Source organism: Dasypus novemcinctus, chromosome 26 (assembly GCF_030445035.2).
Source record: "Dasypus novemcinctus isolate mDasNov1 chromosome 26, mDasNov1.1.hap2, whole genome shotgun sequence".
NCBI lineage: Eukaryota > Metazoa > Chordata > Mammalia > Cingulata > Dasypodidae > Dasypus > Dasypus novemcinctus.
Window position 1 is genome coordinate 52478214 of NC_080698.1, and position 24447 is coordinate 52502660.

At 62.1% G+C, this 24447-nt stretch overlaps 1 protein-coding gene across 4 annotated transcripts in view; it reads left to right on the forward strand.

Annotated features, from left to right (window-relative positions):
* Nucleotides 1–24447, forward strand: part of GRIP2 (glutamate receptor interacting protein 2) — a 61169-nt gene that overhangs the window by 31114 nt on the left and 5608 nt on the right. For 2 of the 4 annotated variants that reach the window (XM_058288115.2, XM_058288116.2), the window contains exons 4-23: nucleotides 1258–1403; nucleotides 2069–2155; nucleotides 2667–2742; nucleotides 3808–3953; nucleotides 4959–5106; nucleotides 5204–5373; nucleotides 7197–7322; nucleotides 7671–7820; nucleotides 10130–10316; nucleotides 10757–10902; nucleotides 12786–12866; nucleotides 13636–13710; nucleotides 14965–15031; nucleotides 15136–15281; nucleotides 15627–15771; nucleotides 16781–16870; nucleotides 17464–17603; nucleotides 18170–18349; nucleotides 19564–19744; nucleotides 21296–21401. In XM_058288115.2, coding sequence (XP_058144098.1) covers nucleotides 1258–1403; nucleotides 2069–2155; nucleotides 2667–2742; nucleotides 3808–3953; nucleotides 4959–5106; nucleotides 5204–5373; nucleotides 7197–7322; nucleotides 7671–7820; nucleotides 10130–10316; nucleotides 10757–10902; nucleotides 12786–12866; nucleotides 13636–13710; nucleotides 14965–15031; nucleotides 15136–15281; nucleotides 15627–15771; nucleotides 16781–16870; nucleotides 17464–17603; nucleotides 18170–18349; nucleotides 19564–19744; nucleotides 21296–21401 — 2593 coding nt within the window. The remainder of the gene's footprint in view (nucleotides 1–1257; nucleotides 1404–2068; nucleotides 2156–2666; nucleotides 2743–3807; nucleotides 3954–4958; nucleotides 5107–5203; nucleotides 5374–7196; nucleotides 7323–7670; nucleotides 7821–10129; nucleotides 10317–10756; nucleotides 10903–12785; nucleotides 12867–13635; nucleotides 13711–14964; nucleotides 15032–15135; nucleotides 15282–15626; nucleotides 15772–16780; nucleotides 16871–17463; nucleotides 17604–18169; nucleotides 18350–19563; nucleotides 19745–21295; nucleotides 21402–24447) is intronic. The other 2 variants (XM_058288118.2, XM_058288117.2) reach the window with 2 other exon arrangements.

Genomic DNA, 24447 nt, shown 5'->3' on the forward strand with positions numbered 1-24447 from the left:
GAGGCCCGGGGGGCTCGCGGGCAGGTGAGGCGCAGGAGGGGGGGCCGTGGGGCCCAGGGGGCTCGCGGGCAGGTGAGGCACAGGACGGGGGGCCGTGGGGCCCGGGGGGCTCGCGGGCAGGTGAGGCACAGGACGGGGGGCCGTGGGGCCCGGGGGGGCTCGCGGGCAGGTGAGGCGCAGGAGGGGGGGCCGTGGGGTCCAGGGGGCTCGCGGGCAGGTGAGGCGCAGGAGGGGGGGCCATGGGGCCCAGGGGGCTCGCGGGCAGGTGAGGCACAGGACGGGGGGCCGTGGGGCCCGGGGGGGCTCGCGGGCAGGTGAGGCGCAGGAGGGGGGGCCGTGGGGCCCAGGGGGCTCGCGGGCAGGTGAGGTACAGGGGGGGGCCGTGGGGCCCGGGGGGCTCGCGGCCAGGTGAGGCACAGGACGGGGGGCCGTGGGGCCCGGGGGGGCTCGCGGGCAGGTAAGGCGCAGGAGGGGGGGCTGTGGGGCCCGGGGGGCTCGTGGGCAGGTGAGGCTCAGGAGGGGGTCCGTGCGGCCCGGGGGGCTCGCGGGCAGGTGAGGCGCAGGAGGGGGGGCCGTGGGCCCTGGTAAGGGGGAACGGAGCTGGGTCCTTCGGCGTCACCGGCAGGCCATGGCTTCCGGAGCACCCAAGGGCTCCGTGTCTGCAGGGGAATCGGCGCCAGCGGAGGCTTCCTCGTAGGCTGCGGCCCCTCCACTTCCCCTTTGCGCCCCGCTCCGGCCACAGCACCCCACATCGCCAGGACGTATGGCCCCCTCCGGGCCTTTGCATATGAGTTCCCTCTACCCAGTTTGCCTGCTCCCTATAATGTCATCCTGGCAAACTCCTAGTCATCCCTCCAAACCCAACACAGGGGTCACCGCCTCTGGAAAGCCTCCCTGAGCCTGGACCGCGGCAGCTGCTCAGCTCTGCTTGCGCAGCCCGTGTCACGCTTCCTCATGCACCGTGCCGGGTCTCCCAGGCCTTTGACCGCTCCAGCCCCCTTAGGCTGTGAGCTCTTTGAAGTCGGTGGTCACCCTCCCTGTCCATGCCCCCTGGCCCTCGGTGGGGACCCGGCACAGGCAGACGCAGCTAAACGTCCCCGTGAAGAGAATGAAGAGTAACGCGGCAAGCTGGGACGAGCATCAGGGAGCAGCGAAGGAGGCGGGGATCCGGCCCCTCCGTGGCCCCCTCTGGGGTCCGTCGGGGCGGCCCGCGCGCCACGCCCCGTAAAGCCGTGCGCTCTGCCCGCCCCCTCCCAGGAGTGACCTGCTGAGCGTGGGCGACTACATTCGGTCGGTGAACGGGATCCGCCTGACCAGGCTGCGCCACGACGAGATCATCACCCTGCTCAAGAACGTGGGCGAGCGCGTGGTGCTGGAGGTGGAGTATGAGCTGCCCCCGCCCGGTGGGTGCCCTCAGATGGGGAGCTCTCTCCGCTGCCTCGGTCGTGGGTGGACATAGTTGCCTCCCCGCCAGGCCCGGGGTGGTGGGGGATCGTGCCCAAGAGGGTGGGCAGGACCTGGAGACTGGCCGCAAACACCCCTGCCTCTCCCGGAGGGGTCTGCCCGTCACTGTCGTACGCCGTCACCAGGAGGCGGCAGGGCCCTGTTTGTCATCCCCTGCCATTTTGTATATTTCGTTTCCAGATACTTCTCCTTTAGGGGAGAAGGTTTGGGGAACACTGGCTGAATGAATAGTTCCCCGCCCCGCTACTCCCCTCACCCCACCGCCCCACCCCGAGTACGCTGGCTTAGAGTTGAGCCTAACTCTGAATTCCCAAAGTCTTGAATCGGGTAACTGCCTGGACTCAAACTGAGCCGGCTCTGGCCTCAGCCTGAGATCTGCCCTCGTCTCTGCGTGAGCTTGGGCAGGCCCTCTGCCCTCTCTAGATGGCGGTCAATGGCCTTAGAGGAGAGTCCCCTCAACCTCGCTTTTCCTGTCTGTAAAATGGGGAGGACGCCCCTTGTAATCTCTGTGGCTGTCACTTCACGCTCCTGGGCTCGGCTTCTGGGACGTCTGCCGGCTCGGAGAAGCGACTGGGGCTCAAGAGTCCTTCTCCATCGCCACCAGCCCCTGAGAGCAACCCGGCGATCATTTCAAAGACAGTGGACGTCTCTCTCTACAAGGAGGGCAATAGCTTTGGCTTTGTCCTCAGAGGTCAGTGGAAGAATTGCCTTCGGGGGCAGGGGGGCAGGAAAGGGGCTACCGCTCATTTCATTTTGTGTTCTGCGTTTCTTTAACAAATGCATTTAAAATATGTATATATCTTCTTGCTTCCAACTTTGAAGAACCCGGAACTATTAAGTCAATAGTTAAATTTAAAAATTTACCAAAATGATGCCAAGCACATGTTGGGGAAGTTAAGAGATCACGTTGTCCCAGAAAATGATGAAAATTGCAACCGAAGTTGAGAACAAAGTGCAGAGCTGCCTTGCGACCAGGGCAAAAAGGGAAAGAGGGAAGCAAGCCATTTAACGGCGAGAGGACTTTGGTGGCGCCCCCTATACCTTCCCCCAGCTTTGGGGGGTGGATTAATAGTTGATGTCATGAATAGCAGAAGGTCCTCAAACAGGTTTAGTGAGGGAGCCTGCTCGGAGGCCGGCTTGGCGCCTTGGACGCGGGCCCGGGGGTGGGTCGGGACTCCTGCCTCTTGTTGAGCCTCGTCCAGGAGGTGCCCATGAAGAAGGCCACAAGTCCCGCCCGCTCGTCCTGACCTCCGTGCGGCCCGGGGGCCCTGCCGACAGGTAAGCCCCGCGCGGCGCTGCCCTCGGCTTCCCCGGGGCGAAGGCAGGGGGGCCACGGTGCCCGTTCCCAGATGAGCAGACCGAGGCCCAGCGAGGGGACAGCCCTTGCCCCGCGTCCCCCGGGAGCGGGAGACGCCACGCTCTTCCTTCCTCGGCGTCCCACTGTCTCGGGAGGTGGCGAGCCCCGCGTTTCCCCTGCCTGGGCCTCGGCTTTCCCTGTCCGGGAAATGGGTCCAGCCTTGAGAGTGGCCGCGAGGGACTTTCGGGCGTGGCTACTGGCCGTCAGGGGCGGCTGTATCGCTGCCTAAGTACCAGCCGCCCCTCCCAGGGCAGCTCGGAGAATGTGGGGGGGTGGGGTGGGAACACATCCAGAGGACCCCACCCAGGCGGGAAATTCCAGGCCATTTTAAGAGAAACCAGGGGCTGCCTTGTCCAAAATCTAAATCGGGCCTTGGGACAGCGCCCTGTGACAGGCTATTCCTAGAACCTCCCAAAATAGCTCTGACCACCTGTTGGGGCAGCCGTTGCGGGTGGAGATTTGACCCAAACGGAGGTGAATCCTGGCTGGGGTCCCTGCTCCCCGGTGCATTTGTCACGAGGCCAGAGCTGCTGCTGATAAGGGGTGGGGTGGGGGACTGCTCCTCATACTGTGTGACCCTGGCGGGGCAGGCACCCTTTCTGGGCTTGGGGCAGGAGGGGCGGCGGGCAACCTTGAAACGCACCCCCAGCCCAGACACTCTGGGTTGAGCCGGGGCTGAGCCTGTACGTCGACGTGGCCTCCGTTGGGGTGGACGGGCGCAGGGCGGACCCGACCCCTGTACTCCTCGCCCGTCTCGTCGAGCGACCCCCTCCTCGGGCCGCTCGTTCCAGTGCTCACTCTTGCATCTTTCGGTCACTCATTCTGTCCCTCTCTCCTTCGCCCGCTTCCTGCCCTGTCTGGGGCTTTGTCCTCCGCGCACCCCCAGCCCCCCTCCCTCCCGGCGCCCCTTTGCTCGGCAGCCCCGGCCGGGCGGCGCGTGGGGTCTCCGTGCTGGGCCAACCCGGCTTCCGGGCCCTTCCTCGCAGGGAGGGGTCCTTGAAGGTGGGTGACCGGCTGCTGAGCGTCGATGGGATCTCGCTGCATGGGGCCAGCCAGGCCGCTGCCCTGGCCACCCTGCGGCAGTGCAGCCACGAGGCGCTCTTCCAGGTGGAATACGACGTGGCCATCCCGGGTGAGCTGGGGGCCTGAGGGTCAAGGTTGGGGCAGGAAGAGGCCCCGGGTGGGCAGGAGGGGCGGCCAGTGAGCACCGACTCCCAGAGCTGCCTGCCAGGCCTCCTCAGATCCTCCCCACTGCAAAGGCTGTGTGACCCTCGGCCAGTCACTTAGCCTCTCTGAGAGGTAAACACTCTGCCAGGCATTGATGGTCCATCATGAGCGACACCGATGAGATCTCTGTTCTCCTGGAGCCCATGTTCTGGTGGGGAGAGATGGACAGTGAGCAAAAGGAGTAAAATAGAGTGCGTTAGATGGCAATAAGTACTATGGAAGGAAAAAAAAGCAGGGGAGTGGGAAGGAAAAGTTAGGGGGTGCTCTTAACTGGGGTGGTGAGGGAGCGAGTTACGTGGCCATCTGGGGGAAGAGGGTTCCAGGGAGCGGGAGCAGTAGGTGCAAAGGCCCTGCGGCAGAGCCTGGCGGCGTGTTCGAGGGCAGGGAGGCCACTGTGCCTGGAAGGGGGCCCCGGAGCCAGGCTGCCATGCGCCTCCTCGGCCGCAGGAGGAACTCGGGCTCCGACCCCCAGGCCTGACTCCCAAGCCCTGGCGGGAACAGAAGGCCTGGGGCTGGAGGTAGAAGCCGGAGCCCGCGGGGGGCGACCGCAGCCCCGCAAGCGGAGATGGTGCTGGACCAGTGCAGAGGCGGCGGGGGGCAGGGGCTGGGTTCGGGGAGCACGGGGAAGGCAGAGCTGCCCTGCCTTGGGGGACAGCTCGGACGTGGGCTAAGGGTGACCTCGCCGAGCCCGTGGTGGTGCCGTTCTCCGAGCTCGACGGGCGCCGCAGTGAGCGCTGCCGCTCCGCGCCCGGCATACAGCCGGCGCTCAATAAATGCCAGCCAGCGATTATTCCCCGGCGAAGCCCCGGAGTCAGAGTCGCGCGGGCCTGACTCCCGACGCGCCCCGCTGGTGGCCGGGAGGACAGGGCTGGACGCTGGCGATTGATCCCGACCCCCTTTCCCGGTGCAGACGCGGTGGCCGGCGCCTCGGGCCCCTTGTTGGTGGAAATAGCCAAGGCGCCGGGGTCGGCCCTGGGCATCTCGCTCGCCGCGGGCTGCCACCGGAACAAGCCGGTCATCACCGTGGACCGCGTCAAGCCGGCCAGCGTGGTGGACAGGTGAGCGCGCGGGCCGCGGGGGGCCGGGGGGCCGCGAGGCGGGGGCCCGGGGGCTGCCCGGGGCCGGCCTCCGCCTCACCCCCCCCGGCCCGGCCAGGAGCGGGGCCCTGCACTCCGGGGACCACATCCTGTCCATCGACGGCACCAGCACGGAGCACTGCTCGCTGCTCGAGGCCACCAAGCTGCTGGCCGGCGTGACCGAGAGAGTGCGCCTGGAGGTGCTGCCCGCGCCCCAGGGCCGACGGCTCCCGAATCCCTCCGAGGCAGGTGGGTCCCCCGGGAGGGCTGGCGGGCCAGGCTAAGAGGTGCTGGAACAAACGTCCACCTGCGCGGGGGTGTTGGAAGTGAAGGTTGCAGCAGCCGAGGGTGGGGTGACGGGACAGAGAAACAACTTGGGGGGTTCGAGAAAACAGCCGGTTGGCGTGGAGGCCCCCCAAAGCTGGTTCCATCCTTGGTTGCATTATGAGAAGTATAAGGGCTAGAATGAGGGAGGGGACAATCCTTCCGAGCGCTGAGATACTCAGAGCCTGGATTCTGGGCTCAAGAGGAGGCGGCAGGCAGGATGAGTGGGGAGCCCCAGTTTCAGGAGCAGAGGGGTCTGGGGGTTCAGAAGGCAGATCTGGGGCCCAGGACGGGTGGCTTTCACCAGGAGGCGGCCTCCAGCTCTGGGTGGGAAAGCACCTGTTGCAGCCCAAACCTTGGGCCTTGGGGTTTAAATCGCGGCTTCACCCCGTGCGGCTGGACAAGCGGCTCTGCCTCGCTGAGCCTCGGTTGGCCTCATCTGTCCATAGAGTGAGAATCCCAAGTGCACAGGCTTGTGGGAGGTTCAACGAGGAGACGGGCAGGAAGCACACAGGGCGGGGCCGAGGCCGGGCCGCTCGGCCGGAATTCCAGCGCTCGGTGCCCGCGGTGGGCTGTGGGCGTGAGACAGCGGCATTCCCTCGCTCATGCCCGTGGCGGGCCTTGCGCAGGGCCGGGGCTGCGCGTGGGGCCTCTCGCCTGAGCCTCATGCCAACGCCGAGGTCAGCGTCGCTGTCACTCCGCTTTGGTCGCACGGGTGGCAATGCCTGGGCTTTCATTTACTGAGCATCTGCTAAGCACAGCATTGTTCTGGTCGCTCTATGTGTGTTAACTCGCTTTAGCCCCCCTCTTGATCCTAAGAGGTAGCTGTTTTTTAGTCCCATGCCACAGATAACGGCAACGAGGCCCAGAGAAGCTAAGTGTCCTGTCCGAGCGCCGCAGCCGGTCAGTGACGGAGCCGGGCTTTTACCTGGGCAGCAGGGGTGGGAGTCTGCCAAGGCCCCCTGGGTGGGTGGTGGCCTGGGGTGCTGCACAGGGTGGGGCCGGAGTCAGGCTCTTCTGTGGAGGGAATGAGCTCCCCGCCACAGGAAGCATGCAAGCAGGGGTTCCAGTGTGCTGGGATGTTTGGCTCCTCGCCCCGTGCATTCGAGGGCACGTTGAACAGGCCAGAGCCCCCACAGTCCCGCGAGAGCTGGTGCTGGGGTGGGCGGGCCGGGAGGAGGGGCTGCAGCAGCCAGTTTGGAGGATCAGGTGGGGGGACAGGAGGTTGTGGAGGATCCGGGAGCAGGTGCTGAGACAGAGCAGGTGCACAGAGAGTTCCCAGGGCTGTGAAAAGTCGTCGTGGAGGAGAAAGTCGCGGGCAGCCCCTGAGTGGGGGGGGGGTGGCCCCTGAGAGCGCAGCGTGGGGCGGGAAGGGCCGGCCCCCAAACCCCGAGCAGCCCGGGCTCCCCGCCCAGCGGGTCCCGGAGGCCCTGCCGCTGGAGGCGCCCGCCGGCCAGCTCCTCCCGCAGCGCCTGCCCGGGGCCAAGGCCCCTCGCTGCCACCGCGGGCTCGGGGCGGCCGCCGGGCACCCACGCGTGGGCCCGGGGCCTGGCCCTACCTTGCAGGGCTGCCGCGTGGCCGGTGCCCAGAGCCCGGTGCCCGGGGCGGAGTGGGTGGCCGAGGCCGTGGGTGGAATGGTGGGGGACCCCCGCCCAGCTCCGGCAAGCCTGGGAGGGCGCGGGCCAGCCCGGAGCGCGGCGTCTCCCTGCCCTCACGCCCGCCTCTCTCCTTTTCTCCACTGGTCACAGTGAAGGTGCAGAGGAGTGAGCAGCCGCATCGCTGGGACCCCTGCGTGCCCTCCTGCCCCAGCCCCCGGCCCGGCCACTGCAGGACGCCCACCTGGGCCTCCCCTGCCAGCCAGGACCAGAGCCGATGTAATGTGCCCTCCCCGGCTGCGCCCTCTCACCTCCCGAGGGCGGGGGGCCGTGCCCGCTTCGTAGGGAAGGGAGCTGAGGGGCGGGGGAACAAAGGTCCTGCTCCGCTCATCCTGCCATGGGATGGGCCCCTGTCCCTGGCGTCTGGGTTCCACCCTGTCTGGAAAACCCTCCAGTCTTTGAGGCTCAGAGGGGGAGAGACACATGCCCGAGGTCACACAGCAAGTGGTTGAGAGGAAAGGAGGAAGCCCTGTCTCCCTGGGGTGGAGGGGGTTTCCCGGCTGGCACCGTGGGGCAGGGCCAAGGGGCCGGGCTGGGGTTCACAGTGCTGTGCCCTCGTCTCCCCAGCCCTGTCCTCAACTCCCTTTTCCTCACCCACCGTGAACTACGGCATCCCATGCGCCAACCCCAGCACCCTTCCACGCGGATCCCAGCCCGCGAGCCCCCGGACCACAGTGGGGCGGAGGCGGCAGCGAAGGAGGGAGCACCGGAGCTGGTGTAAGCCGTGGCCTCTGCCTTGCTTTGGAGCCCCTGCATGCCTGGGAGAGGGGCTTGCCAAGGCCGGGGTGTCTGAGCAGGGCCTGGGAGAGGGGCTTGCCAAGGCCGGGGTGTCCAAGCAGGGCCCGGGAGAGGGGCTTGCCGAGGCAGGGGTGTCCGAGCAGGGCCCGGGAGAGGGGCTTGCCACGGACGGTCGGGCAGGTTGCACACGGCAGGAGGACACTCCGGAGGGGCCGGTTACTTTGCACACTTGCAGTCTTGTGGTTTTGTGATGAGAATTTCCCAGTGGTAGTAAAGGGTGTTGGAGAAGAGGTGCCTTCAGATTTGCATGAAGGACGCGGTGCCATTCCACCTCGTTTCTCGTTCACTCAGTCCCGACCCTCTCAAGCGTGCTATTACCGTGTCTTTAGCATCTCTCTGGCATTTGTTAATTTTCCCTCAAAGATGCACAGGCCTTAGACTCTATCCAGGATTTAATAATTTTCCTTTTATGGTATATATAATTTTCTTTTGATCACTGTTTTATATTTACATTCCCTTTTGAAATTAAATTATTTAAGTATTTAGAAAAGTGAATCAATGTAAGGATAAATAACAGTGAATGATAGTGCAGGAGACTTGTGGAAGTGGCAAGAGTCACCCAAACGCCTAGAATTCTCCCCAGGAAGAGCCTTCCTTGGTTGATGTAGAAAGTGTTCCCAGCCTCCTGCCCTGTGTGTTGGCGAGACATCGAGGAGGGATGAAGGGCCATTCGAGATTGGACCAGAGGAAGGGAGAGGGGAGTACAGCTCACCTGGGACCTGAATGGAGTCAAATATGGTTCTGAGCTTCCTGGTGGCTAAGGTGAAAAGGTAGCAGATTTCAGAGTCAGATGAAAGATAAAATACATCATTGCCAGCTACCTTTGTCAATAGCTGCAGTTGGAGTTGAGTAGGTTAAAAGCTACAGAAATACTGTTCCTAGGTGAGGGAACATGGAGGCTGGGGGCTTTGGGGATCCCTTCCCTGCCCCCTCCCTAGGATGGGTGACCAATAAAGTACTTCATTATCACTATTATTGATAAATTAATTAATTCGACAAGTTTGGGGTTTTTTTTTTGAGCATCTTCTAGGTACCAGGTACCATTCTCATTGGGGGATGTAAGTAAAAATAATAGATATAAATATAACAGCATATACTATACATAACAACCTAATATATTACACTTATTATAGTTATAATATAATATAAAATATATAATAAAGTATGCTATAAAGGCACAATGTTTAATGTCTTTGGTAATAGAATGAAATCTAATACATTCATTTAATAATATTTAATATCCGTATTAATAATGCTGTAGTATTTATATGGAATATTAAGTAATACCTATTAAATAACATAATACATCAAACTGTTAAACACAGAGTTACCATTTGACCCAGTAATTCCACTCTTAGGTATGTGCCCAAGAAAATGAAAACACACGTCCTCATAAAACCTTGTGCATGGGTATCCATCACAACGTTATCCTTCAGAGTCAGAAGGTGGAAACAACCAGATTTGGATTTCCCACCAGCTAATGAGTGGGTAAACAAAATGCGGTCGATCCAGGCAAGGAACATTATTCAGCTGTAAACAGGAATGAGGTCCTGACACCTGTGACGAGTCGGCATGGGTGACCCTTGACGACACTGTGCAGAGGGAGAGCAGCTGGTCACAGAAGACCGCGTGCTGTAGGATTTCATTGCTATGGAGTGTCCAGGCCCATCAGTGGGCACAGGAAGGCGTCAGGGGCTTTAGGGGTGAGGGGCTCGTAGCTAAAGGGACAGGGTTTCTTTTTGAGGTGCTGAATCATCTCAGGTGGGTTGGGGCTGTGCACCTTGTGAGCATACTAACGGCCATGGAATTGTCCACTTAAAGTGGGTGAATCGTGTGGCATGGGAAAGCCATCCCAGCCAGCTGTCACCAAGACCCTCTTAGTGTAGTGCAGCTCAGCACCACAGAACGTAATAGAACGTTCTAACACGACAGCGCAGTTGCTTCAATAGCGGTAACGTAGTGTAACTGATACGCTGCAGCACACTAGGCTGTGATACCGGCCCGTGGAATCTCCGATGCACAATGCGACGGTCCTCCCTAACCCGTGCCCCCGGCCAGCCAGGCGGGACGCATGAGCCCGTTGTACAGATGGGGAAACCGAGGCTCAGGAGGGGCGGCGGCGTGGCCGGGTCCTGGGGCGGGTGAGGACCCGGGGGGCGGGCTGGACCCCGGGCGGGGGTCCTCGCGGGGCCAGCCCACCGGAGCGCCGTGTCCTGCCTGCTGTGCAGCGTCGCTGGCCCCCAGCACGGTGGGGCCGGGCGGGCAGATCGTGCGCACGGAGACCACGGAGGTGGCGCTCTGCGGGGACCCGCTTGGCGGCTTCGGCCTGCAGCTCCAGGGCGGCGTCTTCGCCACCGAGGCCCTGTCCTCCCCGCCGCTCGTGCGCTTCATTGAGCCCGACAGCCCGGCCGAGAGGTGAGCCCGCCGCCCCCCGCCTCGCGCCGCCCCCCCCTCCCGCGGCTGGGTGCTCCCCGACGGCTGGGGAGGCGAGTCCCAGCACCCACGGTCGTGAGGCGCTGAGCCGTCCCGTCAGCCCCGCCGCCAGCCCCGTTTTACGGATGAGGAAACCGAGGCTCAGAGAGGCTGAGCACCCGACCTGGGGTCGCCCAGCCCAGGGGTGGGACCCCCGCACTTGGACTCCTGTCTATCTGAAGCTGGGGTCCATTTTAGACCCTCTCCTCTCTTTAGGTACCCCCTAAGGGTATCATCCCCCATCGCCGGGGGTGCAGGCAAAGTGGCCGAGGGTGCGGGGCTGGGGGGCCTGCCTCGCCGGCGGGAGAGCGGGGGCCTGGGGGTGGGACCCCCGCGCTGCCCCGGCTCCCGCCTCCCGCGGCGACGCTGTCTCCCTGGGCCAGGTGCGGGCTGCTGCAGGTGGGGGACCGAGTGCTCTCCATCAACGGCGTGGCCACCGAGGACGGGACCCTGGAGGAGGCCAGCCAGCTGCTGCGGGACGCTGCGCTGGCCCGCAAGGTCGTGCTGGAGGTGGAGTTCGACGTGGCGGGTGAGCGAGCGCCCCGGCCCGCCCCGCCCCCCGGGTCCCACGCTCCCCTGCCCCCCTGGCCCATCCTGCCTCCCCGCCCACGCCCCCTCGCCCCCCTGGCCCACCCCGCCTCCTGGGCCCGTGCCCCCTCGCCCCCCTGGCCCGCCCCGCCCCCCGGGTCCCACGCTCCCTACCCCTCTGGCCCACCCCGCCTCCTGGGCCCGTGCCCCCTAGTCCCCCTGGCCCGCCCCCGCCTCCCGGCCCACGCCCCCTCGCCCCCCTGGCCCACCCCGCCTCCTGGGCCTGTGCCCCCTCGCCCCCCTGGCCCCCCTCCCGGCCCCGCTCCCTCACCCCTGGCCTGCCTCCACGACCAATCCCCCCCCCCCCCCCCCGCCCCGTGCTCCCCTGCCCCCCTGGCCCGCCCTGCCTCCCAGCCCCACTCCCCCGCTCCCCTGGCCTGCCCCCACCAGGCGCCCGCGCTCCCCTGCCCCCCTCCCACGTCCCCGGCCTCTTGAGCTCCCTCTCCCAGGGCCATTGGCGGGGTGTGGCTAAGCGCTAAGCTCGGAGATGGGGAGGGGGAGCTCCACCCACCAGGGGCCAGTGAGGGGTTTTTGGGCCGGGGCAGGATCTGGGGAGGGGTGGGGGGAAGGGGCTGAAAAATCCTCCAAGCGCCTTCTCTGCAAGGGCTAGGCGGGGCCTTCCATCCAGGACAGCTCAAGGCAGGATTTGCTCTGCGGCCCTTTGCGAAGCTGCGGGTAGCACGGGTAGCACGGGACCCCAGCTTGGTGCCTTAAAGCTACACGACTCTCGTCTCAGGGTTCTGGGGCTGCAGTCGGGGCGGCAGGGCTCGAGGGAAGGGTCCCCCTCGGCCTCTTCCTAGCGCGGGGGGCCGGCAAGCCTCGGCGCTCTGTGCTTTGGAGCAGCGTCCCTCGGTCTCGGCCTCCGTCTCTCCAAGGCCCCTTCCCTGCTTGTGTCTTTCCACGCGGCCTTCTGTAAGGGCGCCAAGCGCTGCGATTACGCTTGGCCAGGGTGACCTCATCTAACTCATTCCACCTGCAAAGACCCTACTTCCAAACAAGGTCACCTTTATTTTTTAAAGATTTATTTATTTATTTCTCCCCTTCCTCCGTTGTCTGCTCTCTGTGTCCATTCCCTGCGTGTTCTGTGTCTGTTGTATTCACATTAGGCGGCTCCAGGAACCCATCCCGGGACCTTCTGGAGCGGGAGAGAGGTGCTCAGTCTCTTGTACCACCCCAGCTCCCTGGTCTGCTGAGTCTCTTACTGTCTCTCCTCTGTGTCTCTTCTTGTTGCGTCGTCTTGCTGCATCAGCTCGCCACGCGGGCCAGCTCGCCTTCACCAGGAGGTGCTGGGCCTCGAGCCCTGGGCCTCCCACGTGGTAGACGGGAGCCCAGCTGCTTGAGCCACATCCACTTCCCAAGGTCACCTTCTGGCCTTCCAGGTGGACATGAGTTTTGGGGGACACTTCAGTACAAAGTGATGTGACTTTGGACAGAACACTTTCCCCACCCCCGTCCTCAGTTTCCCCATCTGAGAGATAGGCACTAGCATCCCCCCGCTGTGGGCAGTCGTCAGGCGAGATGAGATGAAGGAGGGGACAGCTCCCCCCTGGTTCTGGCCCATCCGAGGGCCTCGGTAACTCCTTGTCAAATCCGCGCTGGGTTGCGCCTGGCAGCGGGTCTTGGTTCCGGTTCTGTCTCTGCCCTGACCGGGGTGGACCTGACCTGTCGTCTCGGGCAGACCTGTCGGCTCGCCCTGCCTCAGTTTCCTCACCTGTCAAGTGGAGGCGGCAGGATGGGGGTGGGCCGGTGACCTTGTCGGGTCTGCCCCGTGGGACCCGCGGCTCCTCCCTCGGGCCTGACACCTGCCCGCGTGTTCGTCCCCAGAGTCCGTCGTGCCGAGCAGTGGAACCTTCCACGTGAAGCTGCCCAAGCGGCGAGGCGTGGAGCTGGGCATCACCATCAGCTGTGAGTGCCCGCGCCCCCCCCACCCCCTGGCGCCCGCCTGCCGGCGGGGACAACAGCAGCCAGGGAGGCCGCAGCGTGGCCCGGGAAGGGCTCCGGGCCCGGGGGGCCAGGCTGACCCATCCCGTTCGGCCCTGGGCACCAGCTGTGTGTCCTCGGCAGCCTGAGCCCCCTGAGGGGGCTTTCCCGTTCCGCGCGGAGGGAGTCGCATGGCCCCGCGCACCCCCCGGTGGGGTTGGGAGGCACCCACGGGGGAGGGCGCTTTGTAAAACGCCGACCACACTGCCTGCGCTGGGGTTTCCGTCTCCCATTCCCCAGCACCCAGAAGGCGCCTGCTCATAGTAGGTGCATAATTCATGTTCCTCAAAGCAACAAAAGGAGGGAATGAATGACGTAGGACTTAGGGACTCGGGGCACGTCCACGGCCCCCGTCTCCCCCCAAGTCAAAGCCAAAGTCTTCATGGGACTGGCTGAGACCCGTCCAGGCCCGGGACCCTGGCCTCGTCTCCTCCCACTGCCCCTTGCTCACGCCCCCCGCCGCTGCTGCCCCCGGCTGCTCCTTCCTGCCTCAGGGCCTTTGCACTGGCTGTTCCCGCTGCCCCCCACCCCCTTCATGTCTCTGCTCACATGTCCCGTCCCGTGGCCTCCCCCAGTCACGCTCTTTAAAATCGCACTCCCCCCACTGTCCTGTCCCTTCCCACAGCACACCTCATCGTCTGACAATTAATAATTTTAGTTTTAAAATTGCACTGATTATCTGTGTCCCGACTAGATGACCAGCTCTGGGAGGGCAAGGAGCTTGGTTTTGCTCACTGCTGTGTCCCTCCTGGCACACACTGTGGATTCGGTAAATATTTGTCAAATGAACGAATGAATGAGTGAATGGCCAAGGATCCGATGAATCAACGAGTGGCGAGAACGAGGCTGCCCAGGCTCTGGGAGCTGGGAGGGCTGGGCCGGGAGAAGCTGGGGGGTGGAGCGGGGAGAAGATGCCCCCCCCCCAACCTGGCCTGACACCCTGGTCCCCGCTGCCCGGCTGGGGCCACCCGGGCCACATTCCTGGACCGTCCCCGGGGCAGGCAGAGGATGCTCGGGTGCCTTGGGTCAGCGTCGGGGAGCCCGGGGGCAGTGGGCTCCTGAGTCCCTGGGTGGCCTGCCCCCGGGCTTGGTGGACGGCTCGCTGCCCAGAGGGGCTGCCCCGGACTTGAGCAGCTGCTGGCTGTGGGGCGCTAGGCAGATCGGCCTGGGGGAAGTACCCCAGGTACAGTGGCACAGGTTGTGCATGACACAGGGGCACCTATTCAAGGTAGCCTGACATTCTTATCGCAAGATTTCCTCATCACGAAGGTGCCGTGGGCTAGAAGGAGGCCCTGTCATCTGGGCCATGAAGATATGAGAAAATCCATTAGCTCTATTGGGTTCTTTTGGCAAGACTCGCTGGTACAACACCTTAGGCCGTAGCCCCCAGGAGACAGCCTCTGAGATCGGGTGTTACGGGCGGGGGGTGGAGGTTTGAAGCAGGTTCTTGGGATCAGCGCTTGGGATGCAGGACCGGAAAAGAGGGAGATGTGGGGCGATGATAGTGTCGCAATAGACGGCGCAGCCGATGCCACGGGGAGCCACGAGACCCTTGGAAGTTGTCCCGATTGAGGTGGGGCCTGAGCCCTGCACCCAGGGGCCACATCCAGGGGTGTCGCCTGCCCTCGGTTCTGAAGGGGTTGCGTGAACACTGCCCTCGGTTCTGAAGGGGTCGTCCAGCGCTGGGACCTGGCCCTCGGCCCAACGCAGCCCGTCAGGAGGCTCGCAGGGTGCGGGGGCCGAGCTGAGCAGAAGGAGAAAGAGCAGCCGCTTATCTGAGCACCTACTGTGTGCCAGGACACGCGCTAGGTTTTGTGTCTGTGTTGCCTGGTTGAATCTCACAACATCCCTCTTGGGGTGGTGGCGTCATCCCCTTTTTAGAGGGGAAACTGAGGCACAGGGGGCCCAATCCCTGGGCAGGAAGCAGTGGGACCGGGATGGGAGCAGAACGTGTGGCCCGAGGGCATGCCGCCGACCCCCGAGCCTTGCCACCCCGACCCCCAGACGCCCTCTTTCCCTCCAGCGGCCAGCAGGAAGCGGGGCGAGCCCCTGATCATCTCGGACATTAAGAAAGGCAGCGTGGCGCACAGGTAGGGGCGCCGCTCGGCGTGGCGTGAGGGGCAGTGGCGAGGAGGCCGGGCCTGGCGGCTGCACGTGCCGGGAGCCTCCCCGCCTCCCCCGCCCCTGCCACCAGGACGGGCACCCTCGAGCCGGGTGACAAGCTGCTGGCCATCGACAACGTCCGCCTGGACAACTGTCCCATGGAGGACGCCGTGCAGATCCTGCGGCAGTGCGAGGACCTGGTGAAGCTGAAGATCCGGAAGGACGAGGACAATTCCGGTAGACGCCCCCTCCCTCTCTTCCTCTCTTCCTCCCTCCCTCCCTCTCTCTTCCTTTCTTCCTCTGTTCCTCCCTCCCTCTCTCTTCCTCTCTTCCTCACTCCCTCCCTCCCTCGCTCTCCTTCCTTTCCTCTCTTCTTTTGTTTGGCCTGAAGAAGGAAGCCCCCCTGGAGGGTCCCGGGGCTGTGCCGCTGGCAGTCCCTGCCGAGCTGGGGATCTCGCGAGTGGGAGGGAGGCTGGGTGTGGGTGGGAGCGTGAGCCCGCCGGGCTGCGGGGCAGCGGGGCCCCGGCGGGTCGGCTCCTGGGCGCCCCCGCGCCCCGCCCCTGCCGAGCACCCACCTTGCAGATGAGCAGGAGACGACGGGCGCCGTCAGCTACACGGTGGAGCTGAAACGCTACGGGGGGCCCCTGGGCATCACCATCTCGGGCACCGAGGAGCCTTTCGACCCCATCGTCATCTCGGGCCTCACCAAACGGGGGCTGGCTGAGAGGTGGGCCGGGCCCCCGGGGGCACAGGGTGGGCCCGGGGAGCCCCGGGGGGCAGTGGCTGGGCTTGGGATCAGCCAAGCTGGATTCCGGCCTGTGTGCCAACACCGGTGCTCTGCGTGGCATCAGACCAGCCCCTTCCCCTCCCTGTGCCTCAGTTTCCTGGTCAGTATCTGCCTCCCAGAGCAGGAACAGTCCCAGCAGAACTCCTGGCTCCAGATGAGTTATGGGTAAATTCGCAATGGTCTCTGCTCCCTCCCAGCTGGAGATGCCACTTTCTGGAACGTGAACCCTTTGGGGTACGCGCGGCGTGCGTAGCGTGAGGCTTTCAACGGAGAGGTGCAGGGATGAGCCGGGCTGGCAAGGAAGCGGGGAGCTCTCAGCACAGATGGGAGCTGGCTGTGGGATGGGAGCCTGGCCAGGGCTGGAGGAGCAGGACGGGTCCGTGGAGGACAGGCAGAGCGGGGTGGCAGCGGGGGAGCCCCATGAAGGAGTCTCAAGTGGAGGCTCAAGCCACGGGATGGCCAGTGTCCCCGGTCCTGGCGCGCCCTCTGCTGGACACGCGGCAGAATGCAGGCCCGTTCGGAGCTCAACCGTCTCCGCCAGCTCGCACATTTACTGGGCACCTGCTGTGTGCCCGCCCGTCCTTGGCACTGCGCAGGTAGCCGGCAAACCCCCTGCCCTTGTGGGGCTGACCTGGCTCAGCGCTGCCCGACAGAAACACAACGCGAGTCACCGATTTCATTATAAATATTCTACTAGCCTCGTTGGAAAAGTAAATAGGAAGCAAATCAATCATACAGTTATTTGGGATTGGCCGTTCCCTGGCTCACGCGCCGCCCATCTCCCCGAGGGCCAGGCTCCGGGCCCAGCAACGCTGGACGCAAGGCGGGCGCCACCCGCTGGGACCTGCCTCCCTGGGGGCGGTGTCCACGTTGGGGGTTCAAGACCCCACCCCAAGTCAGAGGACCCCACCCCCACCCCCGAGAACGCAGCTTCTCTCTCCACTCTCAGCCCTGGGTGCTGCTCAGAAGTGCCTTCCCTCGCCACACCTGAGAGACCCCGTTTAGCTGTCCTGGGGCGGGAGCCAGGCGTTGACAATCGGTAGGAACCTGAATTTGAATGGGCACCCAGGACGGGGAGCCGCTGGGCAGCCCAGCGCTCCTGCTTGGTTGGTCAGTCCCTCCCCCACCCCCCACCCGCCACCCCCATGAGGCCAGCCGGGCCCTGGTGATTATGCTGGTTCTCCGGATGGGGAAACTGAGGCCCAGGGGAGGGGAGAGTGTACCCGAGGCTTTCTGCCTGGAGGTGAGGTAGGAATCCATCCCTCAATTCTCCTTGGATGAAATGAGCACTCTCATTTCCATTTTACGGACGAGAGATCTGAGGGTCAGGAAAGTTAAACTGGCTCAAGTGCAAACAACTCGTGTGTATTTCTTAACTTCTCTGAGTGTCACTTCCCCCAGTAAACCAGTCTCAAAACTCATCCTGGGCTCTGATTCCAGAATCTAACTTCCAAGTCAGGCAGGACAATCCCCTCCCAGATTCTAGATGTTATTCCTCTATTAATGCAACCTAAGATCATACTTTTTTTTTTTTTTTGCAAAGCCTGGGATTCACCAGGCTCGATCCCTTGGGGCTCCTCTGGGTTTTCTGGGGGTGCCTAATCCCCGTTCCCCCCCGTGCCCCCTCCCCAGGACGGGTGCCATCCACGTGGGGGACCGCATTCTGGCCATCAACGGTGTGAGCCTCAAAGGCCGGCCGCTGAGCGAGGCCATCCACCTGCTGCAGGTGGCCGGCGAGACCGTCACCTTGAAGATCAAGAAGCAGCTGGACCGTGAGCCTCGCCCGCGCCCGGGGGGGCGCATTTAGGAAGGGAGACCTCTGCCTCTGTACCATGCGCACCGAGGGGTGGCCGCAGCCCAGGGGAGGTGGGAGGCTGCCTGGTGGAGGGAGGAAGCCGAGACTCCGAGTGGGGCGTGCCCATGGCGTGCAGCTGGTGAGGGACAGTCTGGGTTTGGACCCCTGCTTCCATCATCTCGTTATCCTGCCTCTTAAAGTGCCTGCTCTAACCCACACGTGCCTCAGTTTCCCCTGTGTCACCTTGGGAGTCTTCCTTTTAATCTGGGAAGACTGGGAAGCATGTGTTTCAGCCTCCCCAGGCCTCGGTTTCCCCATCTGTGAAAGAAGGATGCTTAGCAGCCTGCCACCCCCTGGGCGATTAAATGAGCAAGTACCTGCTAAATTGCCCCGTCAACAGGCTCAGCGGGACCTCGGGGCCTGTGAGTTCCCAAACCAGGCTGCCGCAGGGAAACCGAGGCTCGCCACGCATCTCCTCGTCTCCCATTGTCCTCTGGGGCCGGAGTCCGGTGGCAGTGACCAGTCCCCTCCTTCTCTTCGCAGGCCCCCTCCTGCCCCACAAGTCTGGCAGCCTCAGTGAGGCCAGCGACGCCGATGAGGACGGGCCAGAAGCGCTCAAAGGAGGCCCGCTGGCCGGCCGGTTCTCGCCCGCCGTGCCCAGCGTGGACAGCGCTGTGGAGTCCTGGGACAGCTCGGCCACCGAGGGGGGCTTTGGGGCCTTAGGTAACACCTCGGGGCCCTGGGATGAGCAGCATGCTCTCTGAGCCTCCCAGCCGCCGGGCCCTTCCCGGGCGCTCCTTCTCACTCCTCCTGGAGCTCTTTCTTCTTGGCACCCTTTGCCTGAGAGCAGAGACCCCTGACCTCATGCCTTTTTAAAAAAGATTAATCTATTTCTCCCCTCCTCATGGTTTGTGCTCGCTGTCCGCTCTGTGTCTGTCTGTCGTGTGCTTTTGTGTCTCCTTGTCTTTTAGGAGGCCCCAGGAACCAAACCTGGGGCCTCCCATGTGGGAGGGAGGCGTCCAATTGCTTGAGCCACACCCGCTCCCTGTTTGTCATGTCTCCTCGTTGCGTCAGCTAGTTGCTTCAGCTGGCTGCACTAGTGTTGCTCAGCTTCTCAATGAGGCACTGGGGACCGAACCCAGTACCTCCCTTGCGGTAGGCCGGCGCCCAACTGCTCATGCCACCTCTGGTCCCCGCATGTTTTTTGATGGACGTCCCGACTCTACCACTGGTTATTCACATTTCCCCACCACGAGGCTGGGGACAGGTTGGTCTGACCTGTGCTGTCTCACGGGCCCGGCCCACGGCCTGGCACCTGGGGTGTGCCCAGTCAACGCTCATCGTATCCAGCTGCAGGCGGGAGGCAGAGTCCCTTGTCCCAGATGAACTCAGCCTACGGGCCCCGGCTTGGGGAGGCCACCGGCTCCCGGCCCACACACGTCGAGCCCCGTGGGTGGCCCTGGCGGAGGCTGGCCCTCTGGCCCCCGTGCCCCAGGGCCTCCCAAGGCCCAGCTCAGGGAGCTAAGCAGCTGGGGGGGGTGGTGAGCCTCTGGGTGGCCTCCACGCCCTGCTTGGGTCTTGGGCCCCACCCTCTCTGGCTTCCCCATCCTGAGCTCCTGGCGCCTCCCGGGGCAGGACTGCAGAGCTCCCAGGGGCAGGGGTGGGAGCTGGTCAAAATCCCGGGCCTCTCTCCCCAGCAGCGGCGTGGCCCAGCCCCGGGGAGCCGGGCCGGGGTCCTGGAGCCCAAGCACGAGCGCTTCACGCCGGGTGACAGCGAGGCCGGGGGGCTCTGGGTAGTGCCCAGGGCCCCGAGGGGGTGCTGGGTAGCCAGGCAGGGCCAGAGAAGGGCAGGGGCCTCCCCGGCTCGGCTGGACACGGGGCAGGGAGAAGGGCGCGGCTGGGGCGACAGGGTGCAGACGCCCGCTCTCCATCTGCAGGTGCCTACGCCCCCCAGGCGGCCGCCCGGGCCGGGAGCCCCCAGGGCTGGAGGCCCGGCCGGCTGAGGAGCAGCCCCCCACCCACCGAGCCCCGGAGAACGAGCTACGCCCCGGCCCCTGCCAGCGAGAGCTTCCCCGAGGAGGAGGAGGAGGACGACGACGATTGGGAGCCGCCAACTAGGTCTGTGGGGGCCCCACGGGGGAGGGGGCGGCCCTGGTCTCCTGGCCGGGACGGGCGAGGGCAGCTGGCCCTGGCGCCAAGGTGGGAGGGGACTGAGGGTGCCCTCTGGCCCCAAGGGGGGGGTCCTCCCGGAAGGGGAAGCATTGAGCAGAGTCAGCCAAGCCGATGGGGAAAGGGCATCGCAGGTGGAGGGCGCAGCAGGGCAGAGGTGGAGAGGGGCCTTCTCAAGTCTCTCCTGTGCTCAGAAGAGCAGCCGCACACTCACAAGTCAGACCCAGACCCCTCTGGCTTAGCCCAGGTTGCCTGATGGTCCCTGCACGGGTTCTTGTGTCACTGAGCACCAAGTCCGGACCTGGGGGTGTCATCATTTTCTTAGTGTCAGCATCAAATGATTCAGCCTCATCCCCTGGAGGAGAAGTCCCATGCCAAGAGCAGACTCTGGAGAAATCTGTTCCTAGCCACCCTGGTTCCATCTGCCTCTAGAAAGCCCTTCCCGCATCTCTCCTGGCAAACTCCTATTCATCCCTCAAAACCCAGCTCAAATTCCCCATGCCACTGGGAAGCTTCCCTGACTTTCTTAGGCAGAAGGAATCCCTCTGTCCCTTCTTCCTTTGGTACTCTCCTAATGACACTGCCCACCTTGTGATTACCTGACTGTCATTTCCCCTACATGGCCCTCCCAGCTCAGGGAGATGCCCATTGATGCCTAATGCATGAGTTCTCAACTCCTCGAGAACAGGGGCCACGCCTTGCTCAGCTCCTCACCCCTTGCCCAGTAGAAGGCCTGTCTCAGAGACTGCCTGTCGCATTTACCCCAACGAAGGGAATGTCCTGCAGCCTCAGTTTTCTCATCTGTCAAGTGGGAAGGGATGGCGGCAACTATCTGCCCCTCAGGCACCCATGTGAGAGCAAAGCCTACACGCCTTCGTAAAAGACAGCGGGCTTTGCAAACCGTAGCGCGCTCTCTAAGTGCCCAGAGATTTGTAAATGGCTCGCGGCCTTGTGAGTTAGGAAGTGTGGAGATGTGAACTGTTACACCATTGTAGTGAGGCTCAGTTTTTGATCTGACCAGTGACACGAGTTACAGGGTGGTCTCGACCCTGTCCCCAGCGCCAGTCCTCCATCCTCTCCATCCATCTGTGTCCTCACGGGCTCCAGCCCTGTCCCTGTCCCTGTCCCACGGTGCCGTGTGTCTGGGTGGGCCGGGGGCCGTCCTCTGGGGTCACACTGTGGATTTTCCTGTCTGTCTCTCTGTCTGTCTGTTCGTCTGTCTGTCTCTCTCCCCAGGCGTCCTGTGTCACCGCTCTCCACCCCGTCTCATCTGCCCCTGTTCTAACCGGCCACCGACAGTCCTGGTCGCCCCTCACTGCGTCGTGCCCCCCTCCCGTGTCACCAACCACTACCCCGGGGCCCCAGCCTTGCCACCGAGGACGCCCGCCCGCCCCACGGCCCCCTCGAGCCCGGCGCCGGGCCCCGGGGCCCCGAAGACTCCTGAGGCCCCGCCGCCCCCCGCCGGCCCGGAGCTGACCCTCTCTGGTTCCTACGTTACAGCCCCGTCCCCGTCCCCGCCCGGGAGGAGGGCTTCTGGCGCGCGTTCGGGGAAGCCCTGGAGGACCTGCAGTCGTGTGGCCAGTCGGAGCTGCTGAGGGAGCTGGAGGTACGGCCCCCCCTGCGCCGGCCGCAGAGGCCAGCCTGCGGGTGGGATCACGCGCGCGCGCCCCGTGGGAGCGCGTGGGTGCCGGCGTCACGGGCGGCTGGGGAGCTGGAAGGGCGGGGGCCCCGGGGCACTGAGGCTTTGGGTGCGGGCAGCCTCCCCTCCTGGGTGGAACCGGCTGCCCGGGAGGAAACGCTGTAAGCCACTTCTGACCTTGGCTTCACCTGGGCTCCTTGCCCCCTCGCATTCCCAAGCGTGTGGACGGGCCCGGAGCACCCGCTTGTTCAGCCACCTGCTCCATGTGCTCATGGCCGTGTATCTTCATCTCTCCCAGGACCACGACTATCTTCAGATCTCCTCGCATCACCCCCGACTGCCCTGTACACCTGGTGTGTCCAAACCAGGGTCTCATCTATGTCTGGCATCTGGTTGTTGTGTCCCTTAAGTCACACTTAATTTGAGTCCAGGCCTTTTTTCATGATCTAGGTTTTTAAAAATGTTTGAGATAAAATTCACTTTCACCACTATTTTATAATTCCAGGCTGTTTCCATCACCCCATCAAGAAACCCCCCACTCCCCTTCCCCATATCCCCTGGCAACCAGTATCTGCTTTCTCTCTCTGGAGTTCCCTATTCTGGGCATTTCATGTCATTGGAATCATACAGTAGATGGCTTCTTTCACTTAGCATAATGTTTTCAAAGTTCATCGACATCATAGAATATTTCAGTACTTCATTTTTTGTGGCTGAAAAATATTCTGTTGTATGGCTAGGGCACAGCATTGGCTTTTGAGCCTCACTTTAAAATGTCAACATCTTTTCTTAACTTAATTTTTCTAACAAAATCTAATTAATACTTTTGTCCTACTCCTGAATAAGACAAACACTTAACAATGCTTCTATTTCCCTCTAATCCATCTCCTCCCATCTCCCAGTGTGTTTATAGATTGTTTAAAATGAATGACATGTGGTTTTGGTCAATGCTTATTTAGTTTTGCCAGCATGTTTAACCCATTTCTTTGCTTAATCCTGCTGCTTGTATCCCCAACTTTCCTTCTGAGTTCAACCTTCACAAGCTCTTTCGGTGAGTGTCTCTGGGTGGCAAACTCCTTTAGGTGTTGTTCTGAAAATGTCTTTATTTCACCGCAATACTCAAATGCTAGTTTAGTTGAGATTTAAGAGTCAACTAAATGAGTCAAATTTTCCTTAGGTCTTTGAAGACGCTGTCTTCTGGCAACTATCGTTGCTGCTCATTATTGTTTCTTTGAAAGTACTAGGTCTTTTTTTCGTGGATTTCAAGATCTCTCTTTATCCATACTGGTTGGCTCTTTTGCTTTCATGTGTCTCATTGTTCATTTGTTTTTGTTTCACTTGGTCTATTTTTTTCACCTGATGAATCATTTTTCCTTCTATTCTGGAAAATTCCCATTATATTTGTGCATATTGCCTCTCCTTTATTATCTCCTTTTGTCCCTTCTATTAGGTGTGCTTTGGAACTTCTATCCTCTGTTCTCTTAACTTTTCTTTCATATTTTTTTGGCATGGTGTTCTAGTTGCTTTCCTTAATCGGTCTTCAAATGCACTAATTCTCTCCTCAACTGTATTTAGTCCACTGTTAAACCATTTCCTAGATATTATACTTTAATTTCTAAATTTTTTTTAAAATAACTTCTCTTTACTTTTCAAATCTTCATTGTCTTTTTCCTTAATGTCGTTTACTCTGGCACTTTCTCAACATCCTGCTGTGAGGCAGCATTCTCTTCTCCATGCGTACCCCAGGCCCTAATGTGTGCATCTGGTCCCATTACCTTCCACAGGCCAGTACAATTGGATCCCATTACCTTCCATAACCCAAACGATTCCTCTCCTGCTCATGTCTGGCTCTGAATTTATCTTTCTTGCTTTTGGGATTGCTTTATTTTTTAAAAAATTAATCTACCAATTCTTCTGTCTGTCCTTGGAAGGTCATGTGGACTCCTGTATCAGCGTCTTAACTGGAAGTCCTAGAATGCTCTAATTCTACACTTCTAGGGTTCCAAGAGTCTATGATATCTGGAGTTCCTAATTCTAATTTTTAATGATCACATTATCCCAAGATTCTTGAGGCTCCTGTCTTTTCTTTTGGACCTTGACTCTCCAGGCAGCTAAGTAGCAGTTATAAGGTCTGGCAAAGGTGCCTGCCCACCTCCTTGTTCAGGGTGCACTCCACTGCTTTCCTAGCCTTCTCCCCCACCCCACCCCACTACTTCCCTGAAACAGCTGTTAGCACCATCTGCCTTCCCTCGGGGACTCTAGAAGGCCAAAACCTTGTTTTCCTTCCTGAAGTTAGACAGAATTGCAGCCTAAAGTTGGAAAGTCAGATACTGCGATGCTCAGTGGGACAGTCATTTCTAGGCCAGAGAGATAACTCGGTACCTGGGAAACCGTAGAGCATCACCTGTAAGAATGGCACCTGCCCCCCAGCCCCGGCTCACCCCCCGCCCCTGCCGTCTGGATTTCCAGCCTGGACTGGAATGAGTTTTCCGCAGGGTCACGCTCTCGGTGCCTCTCAGTTTGGAGCGGACACTTTACCCCCGTGCCCAGCCCTCCCTCAGCATGCCTGTCCGTCTGCCTCCTAGAGGTCACAGCTCTGCTGGCTCTCCCCTCCCCCTGCTGCGCTCCTTGTCCAGGCCACGGGCATCTTCTGCACGGGACAGCTGCAGGGGGCCGGGAGAGCTCTCCCACCCTCCCGGCTTGCTTTCTCACACTCTGCAGTCGGCCTGAAGGTGTTTTTTAGTCCACAAATCTGATCATGCCTCCTTCCCCCACCCTGGCTTAAATCCTTCAATGACTCCCTGTTGCTCTTGGGATAAAGGTGCCGTTTCTCACTGTGGCCCACAGTGCACTGCAGGAGTGAATCCTTGCCCCCCTCCTACCTCGTCCCTGGGCAGGGTCCTAGGCCACGCCTCCTCCCAGACCATGCCTCCTCCAAGGCCACGCCCCTTCAAGCTCACCCCAGACCACGCCTCCTCCAAGGCCACGCCTCCTTCAAGCTCAGCCCAGACAATGC